Source organism: Hippoglossus stenolepis, chromosome 10 (genome assembly GCF_022539355.2).
Source record: "Hippoglossus stenolepis isolate QCI-W04-F060 chromosome 10, HSTE1.2, whole genome shotgun sequence".
NCBI classification, from domain to species: domain Eukaryota; kingdom Metazoa; phylum Chordata; class Actinopteri; order Pleuronectiformes; family Pleuronectidae; genus Hippoglossus; species Hippoglossus stenolepis.
Genome location: NC_061492.1, coordinates 14,467,802 through 14,492,868, shown reverse-complemented (window position 1 = coordinate 14,492,868; position 25,067 = coordinate 14,467,802). Strand labels below are relative to the sequence as shown.

At 43.5% G+C, this 25,067-nt stretch overlaps 1 protein-coding gene across 1 annotated transcript in view; it reads right to left on the bottom strand.

The window, feature by feature from the left end:
• The window catches only part of LOC118116334 (latent-transforming growth factor beta-binding protein 2), an 85,764-nt gene that overhangs the window by 20,084 nt on the left and 40,613 nt on the right, over positions 1 to 25,067 (bottom strand). Inside the window, exons 9-26 of the mRNA XM_035167980.2 lie at positions 17,273 to 17,347; positions 13,658 to 13,780; positions 13,398 to 13,562; positions 11,648 to 11,992; positions 10,835 to 10,854; positions 10,564 to 10,600; positions 10,011 to 10,082; positions 7,004 to 7,129; positions 6,380 to 6,508; positions 6,048 to 6,167; positions 5,624 to 5,743; positions 2,969 to 3,088; positions 2,651 to 2,773; positions 2,418 to 2,543; positions 2,203 to 2,328; positions 1,887 to 2,012; positions 1,564 to 1,689; positions 903 to 1,028 (exon numbers count right to left, since the gene is read on the bottom strand). Of these exons, the coding sequence (XP_035023871.2) occupies positions 903 to 1,028; positions 1,564 to 1,689; positions 1,887 to 2,012; positions 2,203 to 2,328; positions 2,418 to 2,543; positions 2,651 to 2,773; positions 2,969 to 3,088; positions 5,624 to 5,743; positions 6,048 to 6,167; positions 6,380 to 6,508; positions 7,004 to 7,129; positions 10,011 to 10,082; positions 10,564 to 10,600; positions 10,835 to 10,854; positions 11,648 to 11,992; positions 13,398 to 13,562; positions 13,658 to 13,780; positions 17,273 to 17,347 (2,205 nt within the window). The remainder of the gene's footprint in view (positions 1 to 902; positions 1,029 to 1,563; positions 1,690 to 1,886; positions 2,013 to 2,202; positions 2,329 to 2,417; positions 2,544 to 2,650; positions 2,774 to 2,968; positions 3,089 to 5,623; positions 5,744 to 6,047; positions 6,168 to 6,379; positions 6,509 to 7,003; positions 7,130 to 10,010; positions 10,083 to 10,563; positions 10,601 to 10,834; positions 10,855 to 11,647; positions 11,993 to 13,397; positions 13,563 to 13,657; positions 13,781 to 17,272; positions 17,348 to 25,067) is intronic.

Genomic DNA, 25,067 nt, shown 5'->3' with positions numbered 1-25,067 from the left:
GCAAAGGGACCTCTAGAGTCCACTTTTTTATAACTCACTCGCTTATCTGGTATAAATTATTAATGGCCATGTGTGACTCAGCCCAACGCACAGGAGGCAAAGCCCTCTTTATTAAAATGCACTGACAGTGTTTTATTAAGAAGGGTGGAAAGATAAGTATGCAGGATTGTCACTGAATCCAAAACAGCATGCTATTACAGGTGGCGTATAATTACTGTATCTACAAACAGTCGCTGGCTCGCTGTTACGTGACCATTGGAAATTCCTCGAGATGGTACAGATTGAATTTCTTAGGGAGAAAATAGTGTGGGCCATTGTTAAGTGATTGAGACCGCTGCGTTTTTGCCTTCGGGTGAACAGAGTGAGTTCAACAGGGCGAGCTCATGGAAGGCAAGGGGATTGGTTGACTTCATTTCAGATTAAGCCCTTAATATTTTCCATGGCATCAGACACATCCATTAAAATCCTATCAGAGGTCGACTTGGACCCGGGCTTGTTTTGTAAAATCTTTTCCCAGCACAAAGACACATATCAGCGGGGGATCGTCCTCTCAGGCTAGATCCGCTCTTCACATTCAACAACACACCACAGTATATATGACCAACTGAGGCCATGTTTGAATCCATTTAAATAATCCTTTCTGTGCTGCTTCCCATGAAGTCATGACAGATCTAAACTCCCCGCATTCGCCAAAGCGGCCGTTTCCCTGCATTGATCTCATAAATCATGTCATGACAGATTACTGAGTACTGTAAAGATGTTCTGTAATCATGATCTCGGTCTAATGCACTCCATTGTAACAGTGGTCTGCTGTAACAGGCAATCTTGAACACAGGAAGAACTTGAACTATCAGAGGAATAAACTTCCCGGAGCAGGTAGGTGAATACAGATGTGGTTTTACCCTCGCAGCTGTGACCGTCCTCAGACAGTTGCAGACCAGGTTCACAGCTCCTGCAGGTGTAAGATCCTGGGGTGTTCAAGCACAGCTGGCCCGGGCACACGTTAGCCATCAAGCACTCATCCACATCTGGACACAAATACACAGACACATCATAGCACAGATTATCATCTCTGGCTTCAAATAAATAAAACCCGCCAGATGTAATCAGTTACATCGATAATCACTGGAACTAGGAATTACAAATGTCGACACCTCTATCATTTTAGCTGAGCGATCCGCGGGACATTCGCCTGACATCATCGTGTTCTATTTGAGTGCTGGTGTTACATTGTGTTGAGCAAGGATTAAATGAGTGGTGCCAGAGGCGGAGCGGTCCACGTTCCAGCTATGATGTGATGTCTAGAAGGAGTATTTTGGGATTTTGCACACAGATGAAGCGGCTTTCGGTCCAAGATGTCACACCTGATGCTGTTTAGACACCAGCTGGGAAACATGTTCAACAGAGCTGGCACAATCACCCCCTAACTGCGACATCGCTGAGTATGAAAGCATGGTCTGGTATTTTTCAATAGAAGAATAGAGGAAGATACACACACACCTGTGCTCAACTATACAAACATAACAAAGCACATTCCTGCACAAACACAGCCAAAAGTCTCACCATCGCACTCCTGTCCGTCCTCAGACTCTCTGAAACCGGGTTGACAGATGATACATGTGAAGGAACCCTGTGTGTTAGTACATGTTCCCAGGGGGCATGTATCGGGCAGCGCACACTCGTCAATATCTGGAGTGAAACAAAAGACACTGTTAGATGTTCTCTGCCGGACTGGGAATTCTCCACAGCCAAGAAGAAAGGTCCAAATTCATGAAGTAAGGCAAGAGGCACTTTCACCACCAGACTTAGATCTCTGAGCCTGAATTTGAGCTACATGTGGTTTTATGCAGGGATCCATTTAAATGAGTGGTGCTGAGTGAACCAACCTTCGCATAGCTCCCCGTCATATGATACCCTGTACCCTGTGGGGCAGTTCTCACAGGTGTAAGAGCCTTCCGAGTTTAGACAGATCCCGTTGGCACAGGTAGACAAGGACTGGCACTCATCAATATCTGAGTGAAACACACACACACACACACACCAGCATAGATATGGTTGGATATCACTGAAAGGCTGTGGAAGGAATTCAGTTGCACAACAAGGGGGTTTTAATGTTGAATTGACAAACTGCCCAGATGTGTTGTGTAAATAGTCGTGACAATACGAGTGATTTATGCTGAATGAGTTGGAGACTGGATTTACCTTCACATCTCTGCCGGTCTTGTGACACCCTGTAGCCAGCCTTACACCTGGTGCAGGTGTAGGATCCCTGCGTGTTGCCACACACTCCACCCAGACACAAGTCACCCTGGGCACACTCATCCACATCTGAAAACAAAAAGACCAAATTCACCACAAAAGTGCAGACAAATCCTCACCAGTTTGTCAAAAACTTCACTAGACAGCAGATTTCATACCTTCACATCTCAATCCATCAGCTGATGGTCCAAATCCGGGCCTGCAGTTCTGGCAAGTGAAAGAACCTTCTGTGTTGATGCAAATCCCTGAAGGGCATGTGTTCCCAGTTTCGCACTCATTGACATCTAACAGAGAAACAATTCACGCACATTAATCCGCTGTCAGAGGAGCTCCACGAGCGGAGGAGTACGCAGTGATGAGTTACACCCAACAGCTCTAATCCTTTACAGACCTTCACAAGCTTGGCTGTCTGAGGTGGCTTGGTAACCATGGTTACAAGTGCATTTGTGGGTGCCGTCCAGATTGACACAACGGCCGTGGAGACAGACTTCTGGGAGCACGCACTCATCCACATCTGGAGGGATGATATAGAGGGAAAAAAGAGGGGCCACAGAAAATAAAGACAACTGCAAACTCTTTGTAGCCTTTTTATAAACCTTCAATGCTGCCGCAAAGCTTCTGTAGTAACACTGTGGAGAACCATTCACAGACCCGTTACTTTGATATGGACCGTTAATAATGTTTGACTGACCTTCTGACAAACACTTACCCTGGCAAATGTTGTCCGGTGAGACTTTGTAGCCTTGGAAACAGTTGCACCTATAGGAGCCCTCTGTGTTGACACACCTACCGCTGCCGCACACTGTTTGGTTCAAGCACTCGTTTACATCTGAGGACAGAGGGGATCGGCATTGTGGAATAAAGAAAAACGTTTTTTGTACTTTGGGTGAGCCAACCCTTGAACGTAAGATTAAATGTAAGATACAAAGTTGACAAAGCCAATGGGAAAATTGAGCTTTTCCAGCAGGAAACAGTGTTAAGATACAGTAAATAAAAATAAAGAGCTGTGTACAAACTGAGGTCTGTATAAGCATATAACTGCAGTAAAGGGGAAACAATCAGAGCATAATTAGAGTGTAAAATGACTGCAAACAGCAGCCATTAAATCACATCAGTGCACAGACCCAAACCTCATTCATGAAGGCCTTTTTACTACTTGCGGGAGTAGCTGTCTTTTCCACTTCATGAGTCAAACCAGTTGACCCAAGGATTATGTGGAAAACCTCATGCAGAAATAATGTTTTATAGTGGAATTTACCAAGTGTTAACTATGGCAGGTTTTTTTAGGTTACATGAAGAGAGTGGAGAGAGAGGAACAGAAGTCTGAGCATGAGAAACAGACAGAGGGGATGACTTTGAAAGAGGAAGGGAAAGAGGGGGTGAGGAAGGAAGAGTGAATGAGGTGGAGAGAGGACGTTAGTGAGAGGTGATGGAGATTCTGAAACAGAGTGAAAACACAGCGAGCGAGTCACAGACTGGGTTCTGTTTGCCTACTCGTGGGCACTGCCAGAAATCTGTCAGTGTGGCCCAATGGTTTGTTTCTGCACTCATCCGGCATCTCTCAAGCACGATAAGCCTTGACAGGGGAATGGGGCTGTTTTCTCTATCGCACTAGCAATTAGGCTTATCCATGATTCGGCCAATTAGGAACAAACTACTGAGCTACCGTCAATTGACTGAAGAAAATACTGCAAACCCAGCCCTCATGTTGCCTGTTTGCTGCGACTCCCGCAGCACCAGATGTTTACTGTGTGGCTGTTAGTGCATCTTAACAGAGAAAATATTTACCTCCAGTGTCATCCCTCATTCACAGGATTCCTCTAAGTTACTATTGGTAGAGATTTACCCAGATTGAATACTACTAGTGGTCTTACAAACAGAAAAGTAGTTGAAATGGTGTTTTATTTGGAAGCAAGGGAATCAAGAAACTTTAAACAAGGGCGGCGGTTGTCAGATTCACTAAGTAATCGATTATAAGTACTGGTAAAGTAAATTTCCGTACTTTCCATTCCCCATTTGGTCTTTTAAATTTTCACATTTCTGGAATTCTCCCTCCAGGAGCTTAGGTTTCAAAACAAATTAGTGGGGCGCATGGTCTTAAAGAGGGGATGTGGTATGAGTAACACCAGTCAGGATGTTATGTAACAGCGACATTCAGGCAGGGACGCTGCTGGCCTGTTAGCCTAAAAGCAACACACACCAAATGTAGTTTGTCGTCCATTTGTGTACTCAAATCTAATAATCTGCAGTGGACTGTGACAAAAGGGTGACATGCCCACTGCCTGGCACATAACACTGAGTGATTTGTGGGTCGAGACTTTGCTGCCTTGAATTGACCTATTCATACATTTCCTGTGAGCGTTCAGTCCTCTCACCTCGTCCGGCAGTGGTAATGAAGCCTCGCTGGCCTCCGCCGGACCCCAGAGTACAGTGGCCGGAGCTCTCTAACAATAATACGCAGTTTTTTCAAGGCTGTGGCCAAGAGAAAATATTTGGACTCTCCCAAATTGAAGTATTATAAACAGTCTTTTTACGGGGGCCAGTGATATCGAAAGATCAGCAATAACACAGTGAATGTGTTTAAACAATATTGTGGATATTCAGAGGCTGCTGGGTGGAGGAGCGGATATATATCACACTGTACATGGAAACACTGAATGAGGAGAGAGGGTGGAGGGCTGTGCTAAGTCCACAATCACTGAGACTTTGGGCTGTGTCACGTGTTATGTGGGCCCAGTAGTGCATATAAGCATCCAATATAAAATCTTTGGAAGCATAAAATAAAATTTGTATGATGTAATTTAGGCTACATTAATACGACTATGTTTTCGTTTGAAAACACAGCTGTTTGGAAAGACACTTCACGCATGTAATTGATTATCCATGTTGCGTTCTACACTGGTAGCCGAGGCTAATGCAGGTTGTTTTCTTGTGGAAGGGAGTCATATGATAGGACCCTGATGAACGCTTCCCTGGAGTTTTCAAACTAAAATGGGGTCAGCAGCATTTCCAAATTTCTCTGTTTTAGCTGCATGAGTATCTGTAGCAGAGTTGATGCGTTTTCAAATGAAAACGTAGTAATATGGATGTAGTGTCCCTAATTTAGTTTGTGCTATCAGGTTAACTTTACTGCATCATAGGCTACGTAAAAGTTAACCAAATACAGGAACCTTTAATGGAGTGCAGCCCAATTCATGCTTCTGCATCGAAACTACGTCGTAGGTATGCATGTAGCCTATGCACATGGCTGAGCATTCATAGTTGTGCGTAGGTAAGCCAGCCTATTTCCTTTCATCGGTCAGAAAAACCCTCAGGAGATGGCGTACTGCTGCTGATGCTATGATGGGTTGTGAGGCTGCCTTACCCAGACATCTTCCACTGACAGACCCGAGGCCCGGGCCACAGACCTGGCACTGGAAGGACCCGGGAGTGTTGACGCAAGCGCCATCGGGACAGGAGCTGGGATCTCTGCACTCGTCCACATCTGCTCGGGGAGAATGTGGAACATGAAAATAATCATTCGAATTAGTTTATTACTTGAACAATGTCCACATGCATGGAACAAAGTGTGTGTAAGCTCACAAATGCTAATATATACAAACACAATTTCTCTGTCACGAACTGACCATAGCTTTCACATAGTTGTCTTCCTGGCTTCCACTATAGGAAAATAAATGTGTTTTAGCTACCTATTAACTCATGGCAGCTAAGAAATGGGTCTGGCTAACCTTGTGCTGTTATATGAACTTGAGTGTGTGCGTAGGTGCTTGTGCAGGCATTCATGTCACCTTCGCAGAGGCCTCTCCAAGACTTGGCGTAGCCGCTGTTGCATTCACAGGTGTAAGATCCTTCTGTGTTGACGCAGTCGCCGTTCTGGCACTTGTTGGGCATGCTGCACTCGTTAATGTCTGCCAATTTGAATGAAAACCAAGGAGAACGGAAAAGAAAGTGACTATTGTGTTCCACTACATTAATTAGGAAAGGATGCTTTTTAAAATAAAGAGCACTGACGGACGAGACCTTGCGGTGCTCGAACAGAGAGTTAGCTAACAGCAGCCTGTGGTGACTTCCATCGACTGGGAACATTTTATCTCTTGCTATCACGTGGGCTGTGTCTCACCTTGACAGAACTTCCTGTTCTGGGTGATCACCTGGCTGTAGCCGCTGTGGCACTGGCAAATGTAGGATCCATAGTTGTTTATGCAGCGGCCCTTCCCTTCACATGGGTCCTCGTCACACTCATTCACATCTGTGATGAGAGATGGAGAATGAGGGGGACTGTATATCGAACGTGACACCATATAGCAGTTTCACTTCACCAGCAAAGACAGTTCACTCGCCGAGTTCCGACTTTGGAGCTCCTCTACAAACAGGCATTCCTCAGCGATGGGCCTGAGCCGAGCCGGGCGGAGCAGAGGCTCCGGCCAAGGCCTTCACTGTGAGGTAAGGGATCGCAACACTGTGGCAGCTCTTTGGACGGCCCGCACGCTGTTGTCAGGCATCACGGAACGGGTCAACATAAACAAACGGATCCCTTTCACTTTGGCTCGCTCCATTTCTCGAGGCTTCTGTGCCGTGTAATGTTTGGTGTTGAAGAATTACTTGTGCTGATGATAGACAGAGCTGCTGGGGCCTCTGGTTTAAGGATATCTGTGTGTGTGTGCCCCCTCCTTCCTCCCTCTGAGTGCCCAACCATCACCCCTGTCTCACCCCATCTCCCTCTCTCTCTATCACTGTTTCTTACCAATGCAGTTGGTCTGCAGGGCGCTGAGCTTGAATCCCGGCTCACACTGGCAGGTGTAGCCGGTCTGCACAGGAATACATTTCCCATGTCCGCAGATGGTGGGGGTGGTGGCACACTTGTCATGACCTAAAAGAAAACCCACAGAGATGTGCAAAGTCATTACTCAGGAAGCAGACAAGATGTTTTTCTTTTTTTTTACCACGGGTTACACAACATTACAAACACTGTAAAAAATTTAAGAGGATTCCAGTAACACATGTTGCTCTGCATGGGAACCCATCTTGCTGTTTTATAGATGGGTTCCTGGACAAGAGGACAGGTTTTACAGCACTGCAGTGATCTAACAGGTGGTATGGAGCGCTGACAAAGGCGTCGAGAAGTAACAGCTCATGCACAGTAGAGCTTGACATTAGTGTTGTTCTTGTATCTCTATAGTTTAAATGGACTGTGGTAAAACAGAGACACTGAACTGGGCCCCTGAGTATACGACCGAGGAGGACAAAACTAACAGCGCCGTGTCTTTTTCTACAGGATTACTGTAAATCTGCCTATCGCTCTTCACACTCTCTCACCATCCCCCAAATACTTTCACTCTGTCTTCTTCCTCCATTACTCATAAATCTGGCCTCTGTCCACACAGGATAGCTTCCCTGTCCAAAAGGCACACTCTTTCTTGGTCCCTCGCCCTCTCACCCTCTGTGCAGTGCTGCATCTTCAAGCCAACTTGGCTTTTGAGAAAAGGGGTCAAATGAAAGCACAATACAAGCTCTCCCCAGCCTAACTTTGGGTCATCTTGCAAAAATGCCTCATGAGACACATCGCTTGTCTGCCAGCAGTTGACAGAAAGCATAAAAAATGAAGAGTTCAGCTTCATGCTGTTGTAGTGCATGGCTGACCTACAGCTCCATACCCACCCACTGTTTTTAGATTTGTAACCCGTGTAATAAGCTAAAAGCTTATATACAAGTTATTATTGTTTATATACTAATCTAAGGAATCGCTAATTGAGGTGTATGGTGCAGATTCAGGTGACTTTATTGTGTATCAGATTTATTAATAAAACGTATCATTCAACTGTCTATTTTTTATTACTTAGCAAAAATATTATTAGCAATTTACAGCTACATATAAATGTATATATTGTAGTTACTTTTTCAGGATGTTTCAAGGCTTGTTTAGTACCTATAAGATTCATAATATTCTTGTTTATTTTAGAGAATAATGAGCTGGAGGAGTTTGGTTTGCTGCTGGTGGTAGGAGAAAGACAAAATATTTTAGAGCAGAGATTTAAACACATGAAAAAGTCATTACAGACATATAGTGTTTATCTGTGTTTTTATAGGTTGGACTGTGAACTGTCTGCTGGTTCACGATTGTAAGTTTGGGACTGATTGCTGCTGACGAGGTGTATATTTTCCTGGATGTGAGGTAGCTACGTTTGCTAGAATTCCGCCAAAGTCAGTCAGTAAGACACTGGTTGCAATTGTTAATGACAGTGGAGCCTGCGGTGGGGAGAATCTTCAGTGGTCGTGGCAGATTCCTTGCCCAGTTCTGAGGATAGTCTGCTGTCAGTCGCTGCTCATTGCTGCCGTTCAGCTGCAGACTAAAACAAGTCTGACGTCTGTGATTTGCATATACACGGTGTTGCTGCTGTTCTCACTCTGTGAGAAGGTAATAAGTGATGTTCTAAACATTCCTGGTCAGTGTCCTGAATCACTAAAATCAGTTCATTTAAAAAAAACAAGTCGTTCAGTGTTGGACCAGAGCCCTGACTGTGTAGTCTCACTCACTGAGCTGAAACGTGGCAGAACGATTTAAAGATTCTTCATGATCCCTGCTTTCAGAACCAGGGTAGCTGTTGCTCTTTGACTTACAACTTTTAATGGCTCCTTGATGAATATTAAGGTCAAACACTGGATTTTAATGACTTCTAAGTTTTTGATCTACAATTCGGTATAACTCTTGAAATTGCTGGTCCTGATTCTGGCCATTTGAGCCGTTGACTATCACGCAGGGGTCATGAGAACCAATCATTGAATGTGCACTGATGAATCACTCACACAGTGAATACTTTCCTTTCATCGCAGCTGCAGCATCACCTGTGAATCTCTACACTTTTCTTTATTACAGCTGCATTTAAATTTTATTAGGGACATTTATCAAAACAACAATGAACTTTAAAGTGTGTGCTTGAGTTCTTGTTACTTTGTGTGAGTAAACATGTTCGGAATTTATTAGCTTGGAAAAAAGAATTGTCTCCATATGAGAACATCCCAACAATCAAATCAATGAAGTCAGTGTATCCTTGAATTTTAATTTACAACTGACTGACAGGTGAACTGAACTGAGAAACGGTCGACTCATTTCAGGAAGTGATTCCGTTCAGTTTGTTTAACCTATGCGTTGCTGTCCTGTTCCTTCATGAGCTCAAACATTGATCATGCCTATGGACCTTAACTCAAGAGTACTCAGGTTTATACAGAGTAAAGATGAAATTACCTCGCTCTCTTTTGTTTTTCTGTTTTATTTTATTATTTGATTGTTCTGTATTTTGATAGGGGAATGTTGTCAGTTCATACAAGGTTGATAATGTGTTTGGGCTGTTGTTTCTCATCACACTCTGTACAACTGAAGAAGTTGATGCTTATATTGCTTAAGTAAGATCATACTGGCTTATTAAAACCAGGATTCCTTAAGCTTTCATCAATTATTGGAACGGTCACACATACGCAAACGTTGCAGGTCAAAATCCACCAAACAAAGACACACTGTAGATTTACTTTGAACAGGAAGCAAATGTTTTAATCGCCTCCTTGCTCTAAGAGATTGGACGTGAACAGGCGAAACCCTGCGAATCACAGTCTCTGATTTATTATCAAGGAAATGTCTCTAATAAGTATTAGAGTTTGATACTCTATTGAGTGCTGAGTCTGTAGTGAAAAATGTCACACTAGTGTTTAAAAAAAAGCCCCAGTGTTTAATATGTGTATTCTAATTTGTTTTTTACCTCTGGATGGGTGTGTTTCTGTTGGTTCCCTTGAATCTGGACTCAGGTTGATGGAGGAATCTGGAGAAGTGTCTGTGAAGAGGGATCGAGGAAGCGGGTGAGTGCAAGTACAAAAAAAAACGCTGACGCTGCCTCAATCATTCTCCATGAACATTATGCTACACTTCTTTTCCCAGCCACCACTGCCTCAGGTGTCACTCACTAGGCAGCTGGATAAAAATGATACACTCTTTTCTTTGGGCTGAAAACAGTACAATGACTAAAGTAAATCAAGTCGACTCATTGTATGTTGGTAATCTTCCAACTTTAATGTTCATGTTTTCACTGGTTTGAGGGTAGAGAGCTGAGACTGCCACCACTGTGCAGGAGTGAGCAATTTATAGAAAAACACATCACACATCTATATATGAGTGAAACTACTATTTGCCCTTGAGCTAAGACATGGAAAGTAAAACCACAAGAGGCATTAAACAGCAGCGTTGAGGCACTTGTCAAAGGAAGAAGAAGTAGTGTTATATGATCTGTGTGAGTAAAGTTGAGGGGAAAAAAATACCTGGATATTTCAGTGGTGAGTCAGTCACAACAGCTGGCTGAAAAACAAGCAAATATTGCTTGTCAGAAAATGAATATTTTTCATATTTTTCATATTAATGTCTGCTTTTTTCCATCATATTTACTGCTAATTAGCTGTGTGTATCTACCAAAATGTGGTCTGGATAAGTTGCATAATCATAAACAAACTCTCCAGCTGAGATAGCTAGAGCATATCGTTTTTAAGATAAACATGGAAAAACACAAGGGGCTGACGGGGAGGGAGAACTTACCAGGATCAGAATTTCCACATCTGCCACCAGACAGAGAGAAGAGGAAAATGTTTATCAGTGGCAAAAGTTCACATTAACAAGTACCATTACATACCCAAAAACTTATGTACTCGACATGCAGCTTTGGAGGTGTTTAACTCTAATAAAACAAAGCTTACAGTACATTTATCTTGTAGGTGGGACAGAGAAAGATGTTTCATAAAAGCATTGCAGACTGCTGGCCAAAGAAGAATGCAAAGAGAGAGACGAGGAAACAGATATCGCTGATAATGAAGATAAAAATCTCTAAATATTTACATAATTGTCTCCTCGCATTAATCTAAATCTTGTAGCGGTGCCAGTAAAGTATCACAAAGGCATTAAATCAGTAAAGATACATTTGCAGGAAATCCTGAGGATTTAGATGTATGGCTGATGCGGATTACTCGTGTGCATCACAGTGATGCTCACAGGGGTTTCATGTTGATGTATGGCCAACATGACTACTCCTCCGAATATTTTCAACCTTGGATCAAGCAAGTATTTGTGGAGCTCAAAACATCCTGTTGATGTTTGGATTCTTACAAAAGAAGCTAATCCGTTTACATCCTGTGAGAAAGAAATTCCTATTTTGTAATGACTCGGCTGCCCGGCATTGTTTATGCCATGGGTTTGTGGTAAAAATATCCAAGTGGTAAAGTGAACACCATGTTTGGATACAAAACATTCAGCAGGATTATCTCTTCATCTTTTTTTTTACCATTCAGAGTAAACATTTATCAACCTTAAAGTCAACTTGGCAGAGGTTCCATGCACCAGGCATTTCAATCTCACCTGGCTGTTTAGGTGTCTCTCTGGCTGGTTGGGAGGGATGGAGAGGTTGCTGCGGAGTGGGAGGGTGCCACGGTGCTTGTGGCGTCTCTGGGTACTCAGGGTACTCAGGGTACACGGGGTACTGGGGCACTTGTGGTGTCTCTGGGTAGATGGGAAACTCTGGCCTGCTGGGCACCGGCAGTGACGGAAGGGAAGATGGAAGCTGAGGATAAACTGGACCCTGCTCATCCCATGTTACTCCTGTGCTCTGCAGAACATGTTCTCCCAGAGGTCTGACAGAGATCTGAACATCTGACAGAGAGTAGGTGTACCCGTGACCAGCTGGACAGATCTCCTTGAAATGTTCTGCAAGGCAGGAAACACATCATGCAAACAATGAGCCATAGAAAACATTGCCTCTGAATCGTGCTCTCCAAATTCTAAAGCTAATATAAAATGCTGCCAGAGTGTGATCGTGGCTCATGTTTTTGTCTGATGTTCACAGCAATACCAAAAGCCATCCGTGTAATACTGTTATGTTGAGCATGCTGTGCTTTACTGTGTGTGGGGTCAGGTTTCGGCTTGTGCTGCGGAGCTAGCGAGCTTGTGACAGCTGTCACAGAGGGAGAGAATTCGGAGCGTTTAGGGAATATCTGCAACAAACAGGCACAACCACGCTGGTGAGGGAAATAGATGATCCAACTGACCTTTGAACCCTTTGCTGTATATAGGGGTGTGAGTGAGAGGCTAATAGAGGATTGGCTGGTCACTTAAAAAGAGTGACCAGCCAACAAACCCAACAAACCTCAGCGATGGTGAATCCATTACAAGTCAGACACACTGTGTCCCCTACCTGACCTAAAACCGCAGCAGCTCCACGCCAAAAAGAGCCTGGAGTAGAGATGTGAGTAACGACAGACATGTGGTCGCTGAAAATTCTTGTGTAAATGCAGGAAACGTGGATATGATAAGCTACTGAATGATGAATTTAAAGTGGAGGGAAGTGGGACGATACATGATCAGGACCCACATCATAGAAGTGAGTCTGGAATGAAAGTTGGTGGGCTCCTGTTACCAAGTCGCAAGAAATGTCCAGAACATGGATCTAACAGCTTGTCAGGCAATACAAAAGCCAGCGTCCCAAATAACCAGAGGCTCTGTGTCTGTGCTCTGTGTTGGTCCTGGCTGAGCATCACCACGGAGGTCTGTGTCTGTGATATCTGATCTATGACGAACCCCATGAATCACCGGCCAGTGCAGACACCAGACCAGCCTGTTTCGCTCTGAGACTTTGAAGATTAGATCGGTATGAAAAAAAAAAAAGATGACAAGTACTTCCCATGTTTCACTTGGCCGAGCTATTTATTTCTGCTGTGAAGCTTTGCCGATCTATTAGTGGGGTTTCTCTCTGGAGGTTGGAGTGATAACACAAGACTGACTCCCATTATTATGTAGCCTTCAAAATATGAAAACTGTTAAATTTCTTGGCCCCTTTCACCCCGAACACATTTGCTTATTTTGAACAGCTTGACATACCCAGCAGAGAGGAAAAATGGTGAATGTGCTCCCTTGCTGTCCCTTGCATAAGATTACATGTGCGATTTTATATCTGCAAATATCCCTTAATAACCCTAACCCAGCTAATGGTTTTTGAGCAGGCCCAGTAAAAACCCAGATATGGACGGTTGAATTTTACGGATCCATGACAGGCTAAGTCTCAAGGAGGATGTGTCTACATGCAGGAGCAGAATGGGGAAACCTTTGACTGTACCTGATCCTGGCAAAGGGCAGCGATCACACTCAGTGCCCCAGGCCTTGCCCACTCGGCTGCAGCAGCAGATCTGCTTGGTGATGTGTTGACCAAGCGGCAGAGAGCATGTTGCTGCTGACACCGATCGGTAGCACAGTGACTTCTGGTTGGACACAGCCTTGTCCGCTGAGGAGAGAGTTGATAGCATCACGTAAAACCAATTCAGCGCATAAGGAAATAGTCACAGCATTAGATAAGATCAGCGTGTGTGAGATACTTACAGACACAGTGACTCCTGTCAGCGTCTAACAAGTAGCCGAGTAAACATATGCACCTGTAGCTTCCCTTGGTGTTGAGACATTCAGCGTTCTTACAGATTCCAGGCAACAGGCACTCGTTGATGTCTGTGAAATATGCAGCAGGTCAGTCACGCAGTATCTAGTACATTCTGATTATGGAAATATTATGAAGTAATGTTTTTCTTCCATTGGCAAGAATTTTCTGAACTCCTGCTGAAGCCCCTTAACCAAAATTGGTACAGGTATCAATGTCAGATTTAGTGTTTCTGCGTTTCACGTCGACTATACAGGGCTTTTCGTGCTCGCAGGGCAACAGAGATAATGTAAATATGCAGATATTGCTTTAGATCATGTAGTCAGAACCACCAGCTGCTGGAAGGTGATGAAATACTGAGACTTTGAGGGTCACACAGTTGTGTGAAAGCGAGGAGGAGTGATGACATAGGGGAAACATGCACAATAAATTTGACCACTGTAAACCAGAGTACACTGAAGATAAAACCCTGTGACTGCAAGATATTAAACGTTCTCAGGGCTGTGGTAACCTTGAATTGGAAATCTGAGCGGACAAGAAGACAGACAAAAATCACAGAATGTTTTAGATTATCATCTTTCACCACATCTTTCCCTTACAGTGTCCAACAAGCTCACACCATCCTGTGAGTGGGTGAAAGTTAGATTTTTTCCGCCTTTCTGACCACGTGCCATGTGCCTGAGTGATATGGTGGTCAGTAGACTTTGCTCCCCCAGCTCTAGAGTCCCTAAGTCAAATGAAGGCCAGGCGAGCCAGTTGACGTGCCAGCCAGAAGCATAGGGGGACATATTTCAGGTGCTTATTCATGCGATCACACTGGGTCCAGGCAAAGTTTGTTGTTCTACCGTGTTAAACAAAGAGTAGATCATTAGGTCTTTTCCCATTGCTTTGACGACTGGAACTCGACAGCCTGCCACCATAGATTTTCCCCAATTCTAATTAATCTGCTCTTGTTTTGTTGTTTCGCTTCCTGGTGGAAAAAAGTGAGCTTATAAGGGATTTGAGGCTGATACAAGTCTGTGGACTGAAGCAAATTCCAGCGAATGCCTCAATGTTCCTTTTGTAGTGCAGTTGTTTCTTTTAGATCATTTTATTTCTCTTTGCACTCTTCTATCTCTCATAGGAGGAACCTGAGCCTCCAGTCTCTGGTCTGACAATGTAAACAAGCCTTTGTCTCTGTTAGCAGAAGAGACCTGTTTGGATGAGTAAGGATGAGGCATATACTGTGAGGACAATGAAGCAGACCCCAGATATCATTGCTTCCCTCTGCTGACTTTCACACTATAAAGACTGGATCAATAATATAGTTTGGTTTAGTTTTAAGCAGCATGCTATCTGGTCAGAGTTCAGGTCAGCGTTGGGCTCAGCCATCATCACATGGGGTCTTTAATCCATGGTTCGGTTGATTCCCAGATTAGTGCTATTGTTACAGTCTGCTGGTGGGTTGATTGGGATTGAAACTGACTCGCATGACAACCTGTCATGAACAGCACTAATCTCAGCATCTATTTTGAGTTCATGGTCGGATGCTCTCATTGACAAATAGTTCTCTCAAGATTGTGTTTTATTGCTAAATGATACATACCAATGACCGCAACACTTCTAAAAAGTTTCCGAACTCTGGCTTATTGAATTTCAGCTGCAACCTCACCTGACCTTACCCATTTTTAAACTCTGGAAAAAACTAGACTCAAATAAACACCTGCATAATTTATGGGGACTCCAAAGGAAATTGGCAACATCACTCTCTTTATTATGTATTGGCTGTTATAGCCAAAGGGAGCACCTTATGACTACTCTGGAAGTCTCAAACCAGACATAACTTATGGGGCCAAAATTCATCCATTTAGAGACTGCCAATAGTGAAGGCACACTCTCAAAATACAGTCGAAGCAGCCATTACTGGGAACAGCAGTTATTCATAAGCAAATTCCTACATGTTGACCCAGAAATTATTCAAAATGATAAATGCCAAATGTCAGTGTTTGTAGCTTTTATGAGGTTTATAAAAAATGTCAAAAGCATTCCTCCACATGCATCTTAGTGGGCACAGCAGCAAACAGCCAATTCAGCTGACCTAGTTTTCAAGAAGGAACTTTTGAAGATAAGGAATCATCTCAAAGTGCAGCGTAAGGCTCTGATGGGGCATCTTATCGTATCGTACAAGAACGTCACTGACCACAAGGGTCAGGATACAAAGCCAGAGCAGTTAATTATGCATTTTAAAGGCTATGAGACAAGCGCTGCACTGTTCTTTTAAAGTATACTGCAAATAGCCATGAAAAAAGAGCACCCAGTTTGGCGAGCTGGAAGACATCCTGATAATAATGACAAAATCCAAGAGTGAGTTTTTGCCTCCTTGGCAGCCGGTGCACGGCCTGAAATTAGAAACAATTTTTTGGGGGGAATGGTGCAGCAGCCCAACAGCACAGAGACTTAAAAGTGCTCCAGTAAATATTGTGGGTAACTGTCAGCTTCGCTTTTTTGAAACTAAAGGAATGAGCAACTGAAAAGGAGGAACATCTTGAAGCAATCATAAAAGAGAGGCTTGAATAATAAATAAGATAAATTTCCACATTTGTTGGCTATTGACACACAATTGGAACATAAGTGTGTCCTTGTCCACATGTCTTTTCTTTATTAAAATACGTTTCACAGATCAATCATTACCTGAAATAATTAACTGGCCAATAATAACACGTATAAGAAAACTTGTTGAACTTGCTGAACCAGTGGATGAGGCCCGTTATTGATGTGTTCAGAGCTATGCATTGGAGCACACACTCCACAGGCTTCAGTAAGCATTGCCCCCTGGATTATGACACCATTAATCAAGTCAGTGATGGAGCTCAAGTCGACTGTCATTCTGTTTTCCAAAGTGTCAGCATCAGTTGCCTTGGTTACGGCTCAAGCACCATGTTTTTTTCCTGTGTCTCTGAGCCAAGGTTTATTTGGTTGACTAATTCCAATGCGGTATATTTACAAACTTAATGGTCTACAGGGTATTTACAGGGTTGACACTGTGGGTGGTTATCGCTTCTTGAACCAGCAGCCAAATGGCGTCCTCTGCGATGGTGAGAACGGAAAGATGACAGGTTTGTTTTTGTATCCAGATGGATGGCTGAGCTGAGCTTTTCTTCTGCTGCCACATTTAGGAGGGCTGAGAAACAAACACGTCGGCAACTAAAGCTCCCTCAAAAATACTCAGAGAGCCACATTCACCATAATCGCAGCCTACCGTACCATTCTCTACTTAGAACCCAGAAGACCAATTAAAACAGCAGCCCCAGGCGCTTATTGGCTGCTGAACTCTGACCCTGGACCAAGGCTAAGTGTAGTCTTGACATGGTTCCCATAGGAGCCAGACATACAGCAAGGGATACTTTTATATGCATCCTAAGGGGTCTGTGTGTGCTTGGAAACATATGGACTATTTTTATCACATCCATGCCATTATATTCAATGTACGTGCATTAAACCACCTATAAAAGTATGCAGTAGGATAAATCATATCATAAAATATCAAACTACATAGAATTTTTTCGACACATTTTACAGCTTACCTTGACAGTGTGTCTGATTCATCCTCTTAAAACCTTTGGAACATTCCACTTGTCCATTTGCAATCACTGCGTACGCTGCAAAACAGGAAGAGAAAGTACAGCTTTAGACGATCTTACAGTGACGTGCCTCTTTGTCACAAAGCATGGCATTCATCGCAGAGAGAGAAAAGAAGAGGGGTGGGGGGGGGCCCATATAACTTACAGATGTGAGCATCTTGGCAATAGGAGAAATGACCGACCCACAGCTGGGCCTCAAGGGACCCCAGAGTGAGCGCGTGGAAATGGATCCCCATCAACCACGTTTACAAGACAGCACTGTCATCCAGGAGAATGTAACGATAACACTCGACGTCATTTATAATCATATTACCTATAACTCTCCTCAACCCCCAGGGACACATGAAGGAAGTGCTTATATCGTAAATAAGTCGAGGAAGCCTCCATGACAGCCCTGACCTTTATCACCAACCACAGTGCAAATTCGCCTAAACAAGAGACTAATGGTTTAACGATGAATGATGATTAAGGTATAGCTCACATGTAAATCTGTGGTTCAGGTGTGTGTACATGACAGGTTCTCAGAAGTACTGCACTAAATGCAAAAGAAAAACATGGTGGGTTTATTAATGCCATACTATCAGTGACAGAGGCCTGAAAACATCATGTCATTACTAATTGGACACCCAGTCAGGACCCTGCATGCTCCATTAAATGTCGAGAGGGGTCAATGTGACGATCATATGGCAGAGGAGGTCCCTGTATGTGTGTCTGTATCAACATGTTGGACAAAGAAATAGCAATAGAAATAGTTTGTATACGAGGATGTATAATGTTTCTTAACAGAGACAGGGTGATTATTCGTAGCACAGCTTTCTGACACAAACTGACATGAAGAAATTTTGCGTAGTATCATGTTCAAAGGAGAAGATCCAACTACTGACGGAAAATGTGTGTTCGGTTGAAGAGGGCTCTATAAATACCGACATGCTTGTTAAAATGATGGAACTGTTTCTCACAGTCAAATCAAGTTACAGTCATGAACCAGCTTAAAGCCATGATTGCTGTACGTTGCTTCCTAGTCCCGATAGCCAAGGTCCTGTGGCTCTCATGGCTAGTGGTGGAATTAGTCCTGTTCACATTAATTTTTACTTGCATCATCATCCAGCATGGAGAGGAATCATAATTTCCAGCATTTTCCACTCTTAGAAAACAGGAACAAATGTGATGACAATCTTTGGATTCACACCAAGGCCAGTAAAAATAAGATTTCACAAAACTTGCTGCCACAACGAAAAGAAGGTTGAACACAGAGGTGACGCATGCGAGAAACTAGCCTTGCCAGTAAAGATAACACATCTCTTTTCCTGGCAGAGTGCTCTGGGAAAGGGGAAAAAGTCGCACTGTGTTTGTGACCAAAACTCCAGCTAACCAGAGTGTTGAGTGAGAGACCTCTCTATAGTCTGTCAATCTGTCATCTTCATGAACCTATGTCACTGGACAGAAAGCAAAAGGGAAACCATACGTAAAGCCCCTTCAATGTTTCAGATGCTTAACCATTCAATTTCAAAGTTTGAAAATTGTGAGAATAGTGCCCTGTGCAGTTTTGAGGTTCCGAACCCAGTTGCTAGGAAAACAGACCTCCCCACACTTCAACATGTAGAAGCTACCAACACAACAACCGTGTAAACACACAGCCCAGCAATCAGTCATGAGTTTGTGTCATTTTCCCAGGAGTGCCTGGAATGTGTGCCACATGGAGGTTTTCTGGGAACAAGGTCCTGGAGCTGAGTTATGTTTTGGTCCTGCTGTGACCCAGTGGACCAAGTAGGGTCAGTGTACCTGAGGGTTGACAGAGCAGAAGTGGGTCAGAACGAAGGGGGCAATGGGGAAAAGGGGGGAACTGTGTCATGGCGACACCCCTGTTCCCGTCTGCCCACCTCCTCATCTTTCTCCACACCCCTATAATCCCCCATCCAAAAGTTCTGGGTAATGAGATGTTGTGGTTGGGCGGTGGGCACGTCCTCCTGCGGTGATAGGATCAGGGAAAGTCTGGCCTGAGTGACAGCAGGACGCACATGCCAAGGGTAGCCCAGTAGGGGTGGTTCAGGAGTCTCAATAAAGCTTATTAGCAAGGAAGAGAGGACCTCGGCAATCAGTTACAACTTCAACGTGAATCTGAGAGGCAGTTTCAAAAGTTTCAATACTCTGCTTGTCTTTAAAAACGTCTTGCAAAATTCAGTTTGTGTTGCGAAAGTCTTGTGCAGCTTTAAAAAAAATAGTTCACCGAAAAATGAAAATTCACACATTATCTACTCCTCACTATGCTGATGGAGGGGTGGGTGAAGTGTTTGAGGGAATTTTTTTATTTTTCGGTGAACTATCCCTATAACGCCTGATCATTTAAGAAGCATCACACTGACAATAAACAGTGATGTAAAATTGGTATGTTTCCACCTACAAGATGCATTAACAAAATATGTTTATTACTTTAATTGCACATATAATCTTTTTTGTACCCCTTAGATCTAAAGAATGCTGGCTATCAAGAGTCTTTTTCACTAGATCTTTATTGTTCCCTCGGGGCAATTTGTTTGCAGTAAATTTTAAAAACCAGCTGCTGAAACTCAGCATACAGGAGTTGACAACAGCCCTCCTTAAATACTGGCTGCCTCCTAAACGATGCATTTATAAGATACAGATTGTCTTTGCTGTGTGATTGATTAATTAAATTCTAATTTGGGAACAAGGCTTGGTAAATAATTTTAGTTAAGTCTTGTGTTGGAATCCTTGGCTACTGTACTGGAAACTGGAAAGAACATTCACCACAGCGACAACCTGACCGTGAAATATTCATAATTATATAAAAAAAAGCCAAGAATGACGAATTTAATGATGCATCCGTTCTCATGCTCGTTTCTACAATCATTTGTGTAGAAAACATAAGAGTGGCACAGGCAGCGGCTTGCAAGAGTGCGCTCAAGCTGCGCATTATTACTGTCACCCTTGGATACAAAGACTGTAGACCCAGACTGGTCTGTATCCACTCAGGCTACAGACAAAAACATCCAATTGTTGTCTATCCATTTAGCCCTGTTCAACAAAAGACTTTGTCACCCTTCACTAATTTATTGTCCGTCTCCATTCAATTGTGTTGTGCATTCCTCTGGCAACTGGTCAGAAATATTTGCTCAAATTCCCTCGATTCAAAATCCTTGAAGCTTCTTGATTGGAGATGCTGTCCTAAACCAAATTAGAATAAATTCCGTAGGACTACTTTAAGCGAGTTAAACTTCTTCTGAGGAGGGCACTGCTGTGGGCATTTAAATTAAATAGCAGCTTATGCAAAATTAGGGAGAAAGTAAAGAGAGAGGGATGCAGCGGGCTGAGAATGGAGGGAGCGTATGTAGTTAAATGGGTTCCTCTGCTATATAGAAATCTTTAATCGTTAATTTGGTACAATCGCTGTGGACCACCCAGCCTGGGGCCGTTCTTCTAAGATGACTGAGAGGTCTGGTCTATCAATCACGGGGCTCAGAGCCCTTCACCAGCTTCCCCTGGGACCTGTCTGAGAGGCAACCTCAGTGTTGGACTTCTCTCCTTAACTGGCTGGAAAACCTGAGAACGTGTGGGAGAAAGGAGGGAGAGGGATGGATGGATGGATGGATGGCATCCACAGGACGGGAACAGGAGATTGTCTTTCTTTTCCATTCCATTGGGGTCCACTCTAGAAATACAACTAATACAAAAGCCAAGTCTCCCCTCCGGACCCTTTCCAGCAATTTACTTCCTGACATGCCGCCACGGGACAAACTGGTGCCTCAGAGAGAAAACCAGGAGCAAACAGAGCTCTTTAATCACCATGGAGGGTTTCAGGTCTTGAGAGTCTTTAACATGGCAATGCCATCTCGTCTTGGCTTTTGAGCCAATGCTTGATTAGAGCAAACTCTTTGGCACACGCAACATTTGCCATTCTGGCACGGTCCATATTGCGTGCCCAGTAAATAATGTGTCTCTGCTCATGAAGAAAAGACTAATCAGAAAGTACACATGGGACTAATATCAACAGTCTCCTCCTGATACAGACATGGACACAAAACCAGTCTACAAGCTACGGGATATTTACTCAATCATTAACAGTTGGAGCTGTATTTCTGTATCGTATTGCTTCGACACGATCGTCCCACAGCACATATGCAACACTGCAAAGCAAAGCTTTGATGAAGAGATTATATCATTTTTCTGCAACATTAAATCTTTACTCACAACATAGTTTTTATTGCTTCCATTCACGAAAGTATGCATTTTACATCTCTGTTTGTAGTTTGACAATTTTGCTTAACGCCCCTCTCCAAGATGCTGATGGCAAAGTAACAAGCATCAAACACACATTTAAAACAGATCCACATTCCTCCATAATCTCCAACTCACTGTGGAATATTAACCAACTGGGCTGCTTCCAGAAGAAGGCAGTCCACGGTACATTCAAAATAAAAATGTCAACTTAGCTCGTATCCAATTAACAAATGTAGAAAAAATTCATAACCATCTGCCTCCAACTGGGATTTAATTCTCGTAGTGGTTAGGTCTGCTTCAGCCCTGATTAGCCATACTGCTGCCCAGCTAATAGATTCCATCATTCTAGTTGTGAAGGGATAAAGCTAAGTCAACATCAATGCATCAAATGCTGTCAAAGACATGTGACGTCTTTGTCTAATCACCATGAGAAGCTGCTGTGGAGCCGTTCCAATGCATCTGTTCTTTCGTAGCCTTTTTCTAAAGCAAAGTCGCTGCATCTCTGGTTTTTGTTGGTCATTAACAAGTGTTCATGTTTGATCAGTGCTAATAAAAAGCAATAAGTGCAGGCTTTGGCCCCTCGATGGATGTCAGATCAATTGTCTGGGGAATAGATGGGAGATTTGGGAGAGATGAGTTCATGTGGGCAGATCTGCACGTCGTGGATCTCCTCCTGCTTTGCCTCATCTGCCATTATTGATCTAAATCTCATGAGGAGATCTGTCCTCATTACTGAGAGAAACAGAGAGGGGGTTGGCATATCGGAAGAAGTAGACAACTCGCATAGAGTTTTGGGTAAAGATAGCACAAGGGCACTGACATCACGATAACCTCGATGACCCAGGGAGGTGGAGTCAGAGGAAGCCAAGGCTCCCGTGGGTGTGGTTGTTCTTTTGGACTCTGGGGACGTCTGATCTGGCTCCCTGGGAAGCCTCCCAGCATCGCAGACAGGGAGAGTCACGGAGAGGGAAGCTGCCCAACAGTGACAGACGGGGAGACTAATGGTTTGTGGAATCCCTTTCGCTGTTAAACACACAATGAACGAGGGAGTCATGCCAACACTACAGTATTGGTCAGACTAAAGCCACAGCGAACGGACTTCAGAAGGCTGCCTGAACATCAGACTGAGTCATTCTCAGATTGCAAAAAAAACTAAATTTCTCTCATTATGCAGTGGATTCAGTTTCTGCTGTGTGTTTGTTTGTGCAAATAAATTGACACAAACCCCCACACACACACACAGAGTTGTGTCACTGGGGACATGCCTGCTGCGATTCTGCTGCAAAGCTGCTACGTGAGGTTTCTGGTATGACTACGTTATTTCCTCATAGGCCTATTTACTCAACTAAATGCCAGGACTCTTCAGTGTTAAGCTGAAACAATAAAAAACCTTGTTAAAACAAATGAATGGATTTAGACAGAAACACTAGAGAGCTTTTACTTTGAAACAGTGACAGGAAGTGATGCAAAAATGTATGTTTGTGACGTATTCGAGAGATTGAAACCACATTGCAACTGTGGTGAAAAATCATTTTCACTGTCTATTTTGCTCTGAACCATGTGTGGAAAGTGGAGATAATGGGCGAGACCCCGACTCACTATAGGAGCATGCATGAGACACACCTTAGGCCCAAAATATAAATAATGCCTGAACACACACACACACACACACACACACACACACACACACACACACACACACACACACACACACACACACACACACACACACACACACACACACACACACACACACACACATTTACTATATTACTGGTTAGCCTTGACACATGAGGACAGTTCTGACCAGCTCTGCATCAGTCTCTACCAGAATCCTACATCAAACTACTTAGAAATTCAAACAATGCACAGGGCACATTTTTTTCTCCTCATCATAAGAACCAGAGGGTCTGCGTAGCAGCCTGTTCTGGTCGATCTGGATCTTATTACGAGCCAGGAATCCTCAGCATGTAGTATTTAAAAGCACTGGCTCCTTAAGGCTTCAGCTCCCACTGAAATGGGACTCACTGGTATTCAAGCCTCCATAACGTCAGACCTCTTTTTCAAATACAGACACATATGCACACACTATACACACATACTATACTTTCTTATTGACATAGCAGCAACATAAAGTCCTTGTCCCTGTACAATAATAAATTACATCCTGTTATATACCGTCGACAACTGTGCTGAATTACATACATATTCACAGACTTTACATAAAAACCCAGCCAGACTACAACAACAGCAATATATTATGAGTTTGCATAAATAGATTGAGTGAGGCAAATGTACTGACATTAACGTGGAGGCTAAATGGACCTAGAATAAGAAAATAGATGTAGATATTTGAAGTAATTCCAGGAAGCAATGACTTACTAAGAATCCGGTCTGCAACAGAACAACATTAAACTATGGTTATATTGGCATCCTCTCTAAATGTAATTAAAAAAAATGTGGTAATGTTTGCTCTCAGTCAACAGTGCAATTTCTAACCGGCTATAAAGTGACCAAAGGTAGCGTTACACCCACAAAAACAAAGGGGGCTTTCATGACATCATTATCACGCACTCAACAGAGGACACAGGAGACTACTAAAGCTATATGACTTTTCTCGACACTGCGAGCTGATGGCTGTCCCATTCACTGTGAAATAAAATGAAAAGAACCGCTTTGATTTGTCAGAGGCTGTTGTCTCCAGGTTGTGCATAATTCCTGTGAAACACATGAGAAGCACACATGCAGGCCAGTGAGGGAATAAAGCAACTGAAAGATCAGGCCAAGAGTCTAAACTGAGAACAATAACACTTTGGAGGAATTCAAAGCATTTATCTTATAAAGCTCCGTCCAAGACTTCTTGGTCATAGTATATGACTTCATTTTGACTTCATTTTGACTACATTTTTCCTCTCTTTCATTCTCGATCCTTTTTCCCTGCCTGCGTGTGACCTAGGACCCAGGCCTACAGTATGCAGCCCCCACCCCCAAAACAACCATAAAAATGAGTGAGCGGGGTATTCGCTCTGTTTCTCCCGCAAACTTCAAAGAAGGGAGCAGAGGAAAACATCTGGGAGCCAAAAGACATCGTGCCGGGGACTTAGGAAGAGCGGGAATCAGGCATGCTGAGGGAGATAGCAACTGGGAGAGAAAAGGCTGGATCGGTATCTGTGATAGATGGGGGAAACACAGAGGGATTATGTCTGCTTCTAATTAAGGTCCAGTCAGACCTTAAACGAGGCACAAGCACTCTGACAGCGAGTGTGACATCTGCGGGCAATGGTCGTAATATGAATAAGAGTGCTGGGAAACAACTTAAAGTAAAGTGTCCCTGTGTGCCACCATACTGTAGTTACTTCCCCTGAGGACTATGAGAACATAACCATGCCCTTCAAGAGCTGTCAGGCTGAGCTAGACTCTCTATCCACAGCAAAGGGTGTCAGCTACCACCCTGCCAGCCAGCATATAACCGCCCTGCTGCTGTTTCTCAAACCTACCGCAG